Below are 11,086 nucleotides of genomic sequence, written 5' to 3' on the forward strand. Positions count from 1 at the left end.
TCATATTGAGATAATATATTTGTGGTTATATATATATATATACATATGCATACATATGTTGCATTTTGGTGATCAGTTCTTTGTGATTATTAATGGTTTTCTCTCTCCTTGGTGATTCTTCTTATTCTGAAGTTCATCCTAGTAGCATTCTAGCTAATTTAGATTTCATTTTTGGGGGGTCACACATGGCGATGCACAGGGGTTATTCCTGTCTCTGCACTCAGGAATCTTGGAAAATGTTCCCTGTGCATTGGAGAAGAATGTGTATTCTGCTTTTGGGGGATTAAAAGCCCTGTGAATATCTACTAGCCCTCTCTCTTCCATTTCTTCCTTCAGCACCAGTAGTTCCTTTTTAGTTTTAGTCTCATTGATCTATCAAGAGGTGATAAAGCAGTGCTGAATTTTCTGACTACTATTGTGTTGCTAACAATGTCCTCCTTGAAGTTTTAAGCATTTTGCTGACCCCTCTTGGGCATGTATAAACTTAGGAGTGTAATTTCTTCCTGATGTACATATTTCTTGATTATTGTGAAATTAAATAAATAAATAAATAAATAAAATAAAACCCAGCTCCCGGAAGTGTGCGGCCACATTTGTGGCCTTGCAACCTCTTATTCTCAAGCTCTTGCTCTCAGAGAACCCAGCAGGCTACTGAGAGTATCATTCTCGCATATATTACTGACTGGAAACACCTGTAAAGGTGATTAGAGGCTGTCCCAAAAGCATCCATTGCTCTCGGAGAGCCTGGCAAGCTACTGAGAGTATCCCGTATGGCAGAGCCTGGCAAGCCACCTGTGGCATAGTCAATATGCCAAAAACAATAACAATGATGGTTCTCATTCCTCTGACCCTGAAAGAGCCCCCAATATGTCATCGGGCTACACTAGCATGTGACAGGGATGAATGGAGATGTTACTGGGACCGCTCGAGCAAATTGATGAACAATGGGGTGATAGCGACTGTGAAATGGCCTTTATTGTCACTTCTTATCTTTTTCATCCTAAAATTTATGTTGTCAGATGCTAGTATGGCTACCCTGGCTTTTTTGAAGAAATTGGTTGCTTGAAAGTTCGTTTTCCTTCCTTGACCTTGAGTCTATTTTTACTATGACTGTTTGTGTTTTTCTTATAGACAGCAGAATGATAGATTTAGATTTTTAATCCATTTTTCAACTCTGTGACTCTTTATTGGTGCACTTAAACCATTGACGATAAGAGAGAATATTTTCATTGGGTTTTGTGCCAACATTCTGTAGAAGATTGTTTTATTTTGGGGTTTTATTTTGTGTTACACTAGCCCCTTCAGTTTTTCATTTAAGGTTTAAATCTACAAAATTCCTGAGCTGTTATTAATTCATGAAGTAGTATATCATTCAAATCTGAATGAGAGTCTAGCTGGATACAGTATTCTGAGGAAATCATTTCATTGAGTTTTTTTTTAAACTATATTCCAATATCTTTGGACCCAGAGCGTTTCGTCTGATAAGTCTGCTGAAAATCTAAAAAGTTCTCCTTTGTATGTGATTTCTTCTTTGATCTTGCTGCTTTCAGTATTGTGTCTCTATCTTTGCTATTTGTCGATCTCATTATGTATCTTTGATTCGTTTTATTAGGGTCTTTTTTAGCTGGTACCCTTCGGGCTTCTTGGATCTGGAAGCCTGCATTCTCCAGCTCTGGGAACTTCTCAGTAGTGATGTATTTAACAGTTACTACCAATATTGGTAGTAATTGGGCTTGCCTCCCTGTTCTGGTACTCAGATGATTTTATGTTATGCCTCATGAACTCATTCCGTATATCTCTTACTCACCATTGAGCTATTTTGAAGTCTTTTACCATATTCTGTTGTTGCCTTTATGTTTTCCGGAGCACATCTTCAAGCTCACCGATTCTGTCTTTAGCCGTTGTCATTCTACTGTTGAGGGCATCCCCTGAGTTTTTTATTTCATCTACCAAATTTTTTATTAGTGACAATTCTGTTTGTAGCTTTTTAAAAAATTTATGCTCTCATTTCTTTCTGTATTGTATTGACTGCCCCTTCCACCATTTCTTTCATATCCTCTCTATTTTTTTGGATGTCCATTCCACTGTTTCTTTGAGCTCAATAACATCCTCTTAGCTTCACCTCAGAATTCTTTATCAGAGAGATTCTTAATGTGGGTATTCCCTGTTGAGGCTTCAGCTTGATCAATAGTGTTCTCTTCTTCCCCCTTCAAGTATAGTATCTTCCTCTTTCAAGTATAGTACGTTGGTGCTCCTGTGCGAATTCTGTGGGACCTCTAACACTGATCCAGGCAATATTTTCTTTTAAATTAGGTTTGTACAGATTCTTGTGTTCACAGTTATTTTGTTGAATTTTGCTTGGAATAGAACGGCAGACTACTGGCTTAATGCCGCTGGGGTAGCCAGGCTTTAGTCATAAGAGTTCTGTAAAGGAGGCTGAGATATGGGTCCAGTGCAGCATGAAAGGGAAATTAATTGTCATATGCATGATCTGCAGCAACCCAAGAGGCCATGACCCCTGCCACGGGTATACCTGGGGGGAAGGGTTCCTGCGTTGGTGCAGATCCTGGTTTACAATTCAAGTCTCACTTCTAGAACACTTGTAAAACCGCAGGTGTCCGCTGTCAGGTAGTTGCTCATTTGGGCCATGACGTGCTTTTTAAAACTATTTTTGACAAGAAACTCATGTGGAAATTTGAGTCAGATTAGGAGAGTTGAATGGGTTCTGAGATACTGTTTTCATTAGCACAATGCTGCTGCACATTCCTTCAGAGCAACCTGGTTATTAGGATGGAGCTTTGTTGCTGGAATTCTGCTTGGAGCTGTACTTCTCACTGTTTCCCTACTCACTGCTGTACCTGAGAAATTTTTAGTGTTCTGCCTTCCATCTTCCTCTCCCCTTGCCTCTTCAAGGTGGAGACTGCTCTGTAAATAAGCACACGCTCCTCCCTCTTCTCACCAGGAACCTGCAACTCTTCATTCTGTCTTCAAGATTCCAACTCATTAGAGTACCTGTCTAGGCTGAATCAACATCGCATTTCTGTTTCTTGCTGGTTTATTCACTTGGTAGCATATGTTTAGGATTTACCATGTGTCAAAATTTCCTGAAAAACACAGTTTTTTGGGTCTTTTTAATTTGTATTAGTGAAACACCATGAGGTGCAGTTGTAGACTTACACATTTTTGTGCTTGGGTTTCAGTTATACAATGATCAAATACCCATCCTTCCACCAGTGCCCATTCTTCACCACCACTTATTCCAGTATCCCTCCCACTCACCTACCCCCCATCCCATCCTGCCTCTGTGGCAGGGCATTCCCTTTTGTTCTCCCTCTCCTTTTGGGTGCTGTGGTTTGGAAAAGAGGCATTGAGTGGCAATCATGTTCAGTCTATAGTCTACTCTTAGCACGCATCTTCCATCCTGGGAGGATCCTCCCAACACCCTTTATTTGGTGCTCCCTTCTCTATCTGAGCTGACTTTTACCCACAACATGTGTGACTGGCCTCCAAGCCATGGAGTAAACCTCCTGGTCCTTATCTCAGCAATTCTTGGGTGTTAGTCTCTTATTTTGTTACTTTATGTTCCCCAGATGAATGCAGTTTTTCTATGTCTGTCCCTCTCTTTCTGACTTATTTCACTTAACATGATACTTAACATGTAGTACCACTTGTATGTAAATTTCATGACTTCATCTTTTCTAATAGCTACACAGTACTCCATTGTGTAGATGTACCAAAGTTTCTTTAACCAGTCATCTGTTTTCGGGCACTGAGGTTTTTTCCAGATTCTAGCTATTGTAAACAGCGCTGCAATGAACAAACAAGTGCAGATGTCACTTTGATATACGTTTTTGCCTCTCTGGGATGTATTCCCAGGAGTGGTATTGCTGGGTCCAATGGGAGTTCAATTTCTAATTTTTGGAGAATCGTCCATACTGTTTTTGAAAAGAGTTGAACCAGTTGACATTCCCACCAGAAGTGAAGGAGGGTCCCTTTCTCTCCACATCTGCGCCAACACCGGTTGCTTTTGTTCTTTTGGATGTGGGCCAGTCTCTGTGGTGTGAAATGATATCTCATTGTTATTTTGATCTGCATCTTCCTGATGATTAATGGTGTAGAGCATTTTCTCATGTGCCTTTTAGCCATTCAAATTTTTTCTTTGAGAAAGTTTCTATTCATTTCCTTGCCCCATTTTTGATGGGGTCGGATGTTTTCTTCTTGTGGAAGTGTTAAAGGGGACAGTGCGTAATGATGTGCCCAGAGGAGGGAGGTGTCTGCAAGTCTCTGGCCATGCCATGACCTGGGGTTACTGTGTCACCTGCTCCGGGCTGCTGTCCTTCCTGCTTTCTCAAGGTCCAGCTCTGTCTCCAGGCTTTTTGTTCCCATTTGACTTGCTTGTGCTTTATTGACTTCTCCATCCAGGAGCCCTTGGGACTAATATTTTCCCCTCTCTCTTTGTTTATGAGCACTGAGACTAGTCATGTGTATGGATTTGGCTTTTTACATAATGAGGTGTTGGTGGTAGGAGTGGGGAGCGGGGGTTGGGTCACACCTGGTGGTGCTTAGGGCTAATTGCTGGCTCTGTGCTCAGGGATCACTCCAGGCAGTGCTCAGGGGGACCATATATGGAGCTGGAGATAAAACTGTGTTCAGCTACACAGTTTTACTCTTGTTATATCTCTCTGAACTTACAAAATTGGGTTTAAGATAAACTGCTCCTTTGTAATTGTAATAGCAAATGAACTTTCCCTGTGTCTGTTTCTGTAAAAATGAAAACTAAGTATTTATTAAGAGGTAAGTAAAGTGGTTATTGCTGGAGCATAGTTTTGAGAAAATTAAAAGTGGGGAACACTAGTGAAATTTTAAAAAAATATGACATTTTAGGTGATGTGCTTATAATAGTTTTAATACCAGCTATGGGTTTGACAAACAGTTAGAACAGTTCCCTGGCCAACAATTGCCATGTTCCCACCTGCAGAACCATGTTATACTTTTAGTCCATCCCTTCACTATGCCACCACAACCCTTGCTAGGTAATTGCAGTATTATGCATAGAAGCATACATATTTAATAACTTTTTGTATCTTGAAATGCTGTAAACTTGTGCCTGTTTCTTATTTTCACAAAGAGTTTGAAATCAGGTTGAATATGGAAGCTATTTTTTGAAAGTAATTTATTCATATGATGCTTACTTGTATAGCCTTTATGTCTATTACATAGAGTAGGTAGGGATTGAAGGAGATTTTGTTACTGGGTTTAGGTTTGTAACATTCTTTAACTGTTATGGAATTGGAGAGTTACAGTTAAACCAGAGCCCTTAGGTAAGATTTTCAGTTGTAACTGTAGTCTGACAGTGTATGAGATGAGTTTCTAGTTCTCATCTGACAGGGTAGGAGATAAGTTTCTGTTGTTCTCGGTGAGTCTGTCTTGAGATTTCTCAGTTGTGTTAATATTTCAACATTATATATTCTGTGTCAGCTGAATCATGTCTTTATTTCTTATTTCCTTCATCTACTTTTGATATGGTAGTTCTTCATGGCCTACTTTCTTACTTTTGCTGGGTTCTCCTCAGAAATTCTCCAGAGTCACTCCTGTAGTACTCAGGGCCTCTGGATAGTGCTGGGCACCCTGTGGTTGTTAAGGATTAAGCCCAGGCCGTGCCCATACAAGTCATGCCTTCCATCTTGTGTAGCTCACGCCCAGCCCTTTCTCTAGCTTTTAAGGGTAGAAACTTTGGGGATCTATTTGAAGACTTGCCCTTTGGGCTCAGAGAGTCCACAAGTCCCTGGTGGTACTTATTGACTACTCCTGCCTCAGTCTGTGCGTGTTGCTGCTGGCATTTCTGGGGGCCATATGTGATGCTGGGGGTCAAACTAGGGTTGGACATGTGCAAGGCCAGTCTCTTAACCCCTGTGATATATCTCTACACCTCACTAGAAGTGCATTTATAAGTTTTTTTTTCCTGGAGAGACTGCATTAATCACACTAATTTGTTTCACATGATTATGCAACTAAAAATGCTGATTTGAATTTTGTATTCCACATGCCTATGCTTCTTTGGAAGTTTACTGTTTAACTTACAAGGGTATTGATGCTTTTCCAACATCTGTCTTTTCCTAATTTCTATTTTAAGCCAGGTTTTTCAGAGGATAAATTTTTGAAATCTTTTCAATCTTGTTACATTTTATCAGCATTCATTATGAGCTTTGGAGAACAAAATCAGTGTTTTTTTTTTTTTTGTCCCATCTGAAAGTGCTCTGGGTGTACTGCAATCCATATGATCAGGCCTCATTCCTGGTGGAGGTCAGAGCAGCCATACTGTGTATCGGGGATCTAAGCCAGGTCAGCTATCTACAAGGCAAGAACACTTTTGCTGTTCTATCAATCCAGCCCTTGAAATCAGTATTTATATTGGATTGTTGCTGGGTTTTATGTTCCAAACTAGGCTTCTGCAGCGATCACACATTCAGGACATACCACGATCATTAAGAATGCCAGGATGATCAGCATTAGGGGAAGGATTAACTCCCTCCACTTATTTAATTGCTTAATGTGCTTAATGAGACAGGAACACTGTATGTAGTAGATGATTCCACAAAAACCTAAGGCCGGGAAAGCAGATCTGCCCGGGAATGAGGCAACCAGGGCGCTCTGCTCTGATGAACTGGACTCGGGGTTTGCGGCTACAGGCAGATTTCCTTAGAGCCCTGCAGAAGCAGCTCCAGAGTCTACAAACAGTCCGGGGAGTTCCCAGGGAGTGAAGGACCCTCTTGGGCCTCACCCCTGTACATCATCAGCAAGATTGGACCAGGAGAGCCAGGGTGGAAGGTTGGCCCCGAGAGAAGGGGCCGGGACCATCTCAATGTAGGCCACTGCTCTCCTTTAGAGGCCAAACAGAGTGCAGGGGTTCAGGGGGAAGGGGTCGCGCCAGGGGTCCCAGGACTTTGTAAGGGGCCAGATGCAGGCAAGCAGCGAGGATGCTGCCCGCAGCGCCCCCGGCGGCCGTCAGTGGTACAGCGGGGGCGGCGCCCAGCGGTACCCCTGATGTCACATTGCTGCTTTGTTACATGGAATGCGCATCCACCTATAACCTTGGACCTCAGCGCAGGCGCCTCAGAGACTTTCTGCGCTCTTTGCCTTCAGCCTTTGAGAAATGCTCGACACGTGCGTGCCTAAACTTAAGAACTGGAGGCGTTGGATCCGACCCTTAGTGCTGACCCTCTATCTGCTGGCCGTGGTCGTGACCATCCCCCTGGGTGTGTGGCACCTGCAGAAGCTGGAAGTCAGTATCCACACCAAGGCGTGGTTTATCGCCGGGATCTTCGTGCTGTTCACCATCCCCGTGACCTTCTGGGAGATTTTGCAGCACTTGGTGCACTACACGAGGCCCGAGCTTCAGAAACCCATCATGAGGATCCTCTGGATGGTGCCCGTGTACAGCATAGACAGCTGGGTGGCTCTTAAGTATCCGTCCATCGCCATCTACGTGGACACCATGCGGGAGTGTTACGAAGCGTATGTCCTCTACAACTTTATGAACTTTCTATTCAACTACTTGAAGAGCCAGTACCCCAACCTGGAAGCTATGATGCAAGGCAAAGAGAAGACGCAGCCCCCCATACCCTTCTGCTGCTGCCCACCCTGCCCCGTGGGAGAGGTGTTGCTGTACCGGTGCAAGCTGGGAGTGCTGCAGTACATCGTCATCAGACTGATCACCACCTACGCCGCCGTGATCTGTGAGATATTCAAGGTGTACAGTGAAGGAACCTTCAGCTTGCACAGAGCCTGGATGTATTTGGTCATCATCAACAACGTGTCCCAGTTCTTTGCCATGTATAGCCTCCTGATATTTCATAAAGCCCTGAAAGAGGAGCTGAGGCCCATCCAGGCAATAGGAAAGTTCCTTTGTGTGAAGCTTGTCGTTTTTGTCACATTCTGGCAAGCAGTGTTGATTGCTTTGCTGGTGAAATTTGGTGTAATTTCCCAGAACTCCACCTGGGAGTGGCAGACAGAAGAGACAGTGGCCACGGGGCTGCAGGACTTTATCATCTGCATAGAAATGTTCATTGCCGCCATAGTCCACCACTACACCTTCTCTTATGCCCCTTATATGGGAGACGAAGAACGAGGAACATGTTGCTCTTTGTTCCTAGAAATATGGGATATCTCTGACATCAAAAGTGACATTTCTAAGCAGGCGAAGAACATTAGCAAAACGTTAAGGGGGAAACCAAAAAGTAAAAATGTTCCAATGGACGAAGATGAGCAATTCAACCTGTTGTCTTCATCACCAGACACTTCAGTCACTTCTTCCACATCACTGCCACACATTGGTAGTCACCAAGAGCTTGAAGAAGTCCTGGTAGAATAGAATGTGCCTAGTACAGTTACATATACGTAAGTCATGTAAAATGACACAGAAGAACACATGGAAGAAGCTGAGACTTCAGAATCCATAAGCCATAATCCATAATCCAGTGCTGTACTCCTCAATACTTTTTATTTCTCTGTGTTCCTCTTTCTTCCCTTCTTCATTTCCTCCTACTGTATTCCCCTCTCCCTTTCTCGTTTTTATTTTATTCTTTTTCCTCCCTCCCATCCTAGAGCAATGCAGAGGACCATCGCTTGGACAGCCAATCTATGGAGAAGACATCAGACATAAGGACGGTCGGTCCAGGTACAAGTTCCAGTTCTGCACAGACTCATTAGGCTCACCTTGACCTGCCTCCAGTGAGGCTCCCACACTCCCACAGGCAGACAGGGAGTGTCCCAGTGTCTGCCCACAGGAACTGAGGGGGGGTGTTTTCTTTCATTCTTTTCCTCCTTCCTTCCTTCCCTCCCTCCCTGCCTCCCTCCCTCCCTCCCCTACTTCCCTCCTTCCCTCCCTCCTTCCCTCCCTCCTTCCCTCCCTCCCTCCCTCCCTCCCTCCTTCCCTCCTTCCCTCCCTTCCTCCCTCCCTCCCCTCCTCCTATCCTTCCATTGTTCCTCCCTTCTTCCCTCCTTCCCTCCCTCCCTCCTTCCCTCCTTCCCTCCCTTCCTCCCTCCCTTGGTCCCCTCCTCCTATCCTTCCTTTGTTCCTTCCTTCTTCCCTCCCTCCCTCCCTCCCCTCCTTCACTCCTTCCCTCCGTCCTTCCCTCCCTTCCTCCCTCCCTCCGTCCTTCCCTCCTTCCCTCCCTTCCTCCCTCCCTGCCTCCCTACGTCCCCTCCTACTATCCTTCCTTTGTTCCTTCCTTCCCTCCCTCCTTCCCTCCCTCCTTCCCTCCCTCCTTCCCTCCATCCTTCCCTCCCTCCTTCCCTCCATCCTTGGCTCCCTCCTTCCCTCCCGTCCTCCCTCCCTCCTTCCCTCCCTTCCTCTCTCCCTCCCTCCTTTCCTCCCTCCTTCCCTCCTTCCCTCCCTCCCTCCCTTCCTTCCTTCCTTCCTCCCTCCCTCCCTCCCTGCCTCTTCCCTTCCCTCCCTTCCTTCCTTCCTTCCCTCCCTCCACTTCCTCCTTCCCTTTTCCTTCCTTCCTTCTCCTTCATACCATCTTTCTTTTCTATTTCTTTCTCTTTTGTTTTCTTCCTTTATTTTTTCTAATTCCTCTCTCCCTTTCTCTCCTTCCCTCTTTTCCTACGTCCTTCATCCTTCTCTTTTACTTCCTTCCTCTCTTTTTCCTTTCTCCCTTTCCTTTTTGCTCTCTCTACACCTTCCTACCTCTGTTCTTAACTCTTTCCTTCTTTCTCTTCCATTTCTTTCTTTCCTTACTTCCTTCATTCCTTCCTTCCATCCTCGTTTCTTTTTCTTCCTTTTATTTTTCTTCCTTTCTTTCTACACTCATTTATTCCCTCCTCCCTCACTTCCTCCCCATTTCTTTTTCTTTCTTTTGTTTCTTTTATTCTATTTTATTTCTTCCTTTATTTCTCTACCTTCCTTTTTCTTCCATTCTTCATTCCCTCCTACCATACTCCCCTCTCCATTTACCCCCTTTTTTTAATACGTTCGTTCTTTTTTCTTCCTTCCATCCGATTTCTTTCTTTCCCTCCCTTCCTTCAGTCCTGGAATCCTCCAGTTTTCTTCTTCTTTCCTTCCTTCTGGATTTCCTTCCTTCCTTCCTTCCTTCCTTCCTTCCTTCCTTTTTCTCCTCTTCCTTCCATTCTTTCCTTTCTTACTTTTGATACTTGCTTCTTTTGGTTTTTCTTTCCCTTATTTCTAACTTTCTTTCTTTGATTTCTTTCTTCATTCTTGCTTATTCCCTTCTCCTTCAATTCTGTCTTCTTTTAGCCTTTCCTCCCACCATTCTTTTCCTTCTTCTTTTTCACCAATTTTATCCTTTATTTATCTTCTTTTCTCAGGGCTTACTCCACAGTCCCCGCTTAGGGAACACTCCTATTGGTGATTAGGGGACCACATAAATTGCCAGGGATCCAATCTGGGTTGGCTGTGTAGAAAACAAATGCCCTACTGTAATAATAGTACAGGCCCTCCCGTTGATCATCAATTTGCTCGAGCGGGTCCAGTAACGTCTCCATTGGAGACTTTGTTGTTACTGTGTCTGGCATATTGAATACTCTCGGTAGCTTGCCGGGCTCTCCGACAGGGGCGGAGGAATCGAACTCGGGTCGGCCATGTTGGCTGCATGCAAGGCAAACGCCCTACCCACTGTGCTATCGCTCCAGCGTAATAATAGTAATAATAGTACAGCAGGTGGGAAATTTTCCCTGAACAAGACCGCCCTGGCTTAGATCTGCAGTATCCTGTATGGTGCCCCGAGAACTGCCAAGAGTAATTAGAGTGCCAGCAGTAACCCATGAGCATTGCCAGTGTGACCCAAAGAGCTAAAGAATGGCAAATGCCATACCTGCTGCACTCTCATTAGCAAGAAAGCGGTGGTGGGTTTGGGAGAATTGTATGAAATATTTGCACCTAAAACTCAGAAGATTGAAAGTTAGTTTCTTGTACAGAAAAATAAATGGTTCCAGGTCCTTCCCTAGATGTCCAGGCCTCACCTTTACTTGTGAATGATAACCATGTCCTGTCCCTGACACTTTCTGGACCCGTGGACGACTTCCCGGTCCTGTCCCAAGCTGTCTACTTGCCCCCCCCCCACGA

The 11,086-nt window shown here is 44.3% G+C and overlaps 1 protein-coding gene across 1 annotated transcript; it reads left to right on the forward strand.

The window, feature by feature from the left end:
- The first annotated feature begins 7,153 nt into the window (after positions 1-7,153).
- Positions 7,154-8,371, forward strand: LOC130017468 (transmembrane protein 184C-like). Its single transcript, XM_056108171.1, has one exon. It carries the CDS (start codon positions 7,154-7,156, stop codon positions 8,369-8,371), a length of 1,218 nt encoding a protein of 405 aa, XP_055964146.1.
- Positions 8,372-11,086: the final 2,715 nt, after the last annotated feature.

The sequence above is a fragment of the Sorex fumeus genome, unplaced genomic scaffold, assembly GCF_029834395.1.
Source record: "Sorex fumeus unplaced genomic scaffold, SorFum_2.1 ptg000197l, whole genome shotgun sequence".
Classification (NCBI taxonomy): Eukaryota; Metazoa; Chordata; class Mammalia; order Eulipotyphla; family Soricidae; genus Sorex; species Sorex fumeus.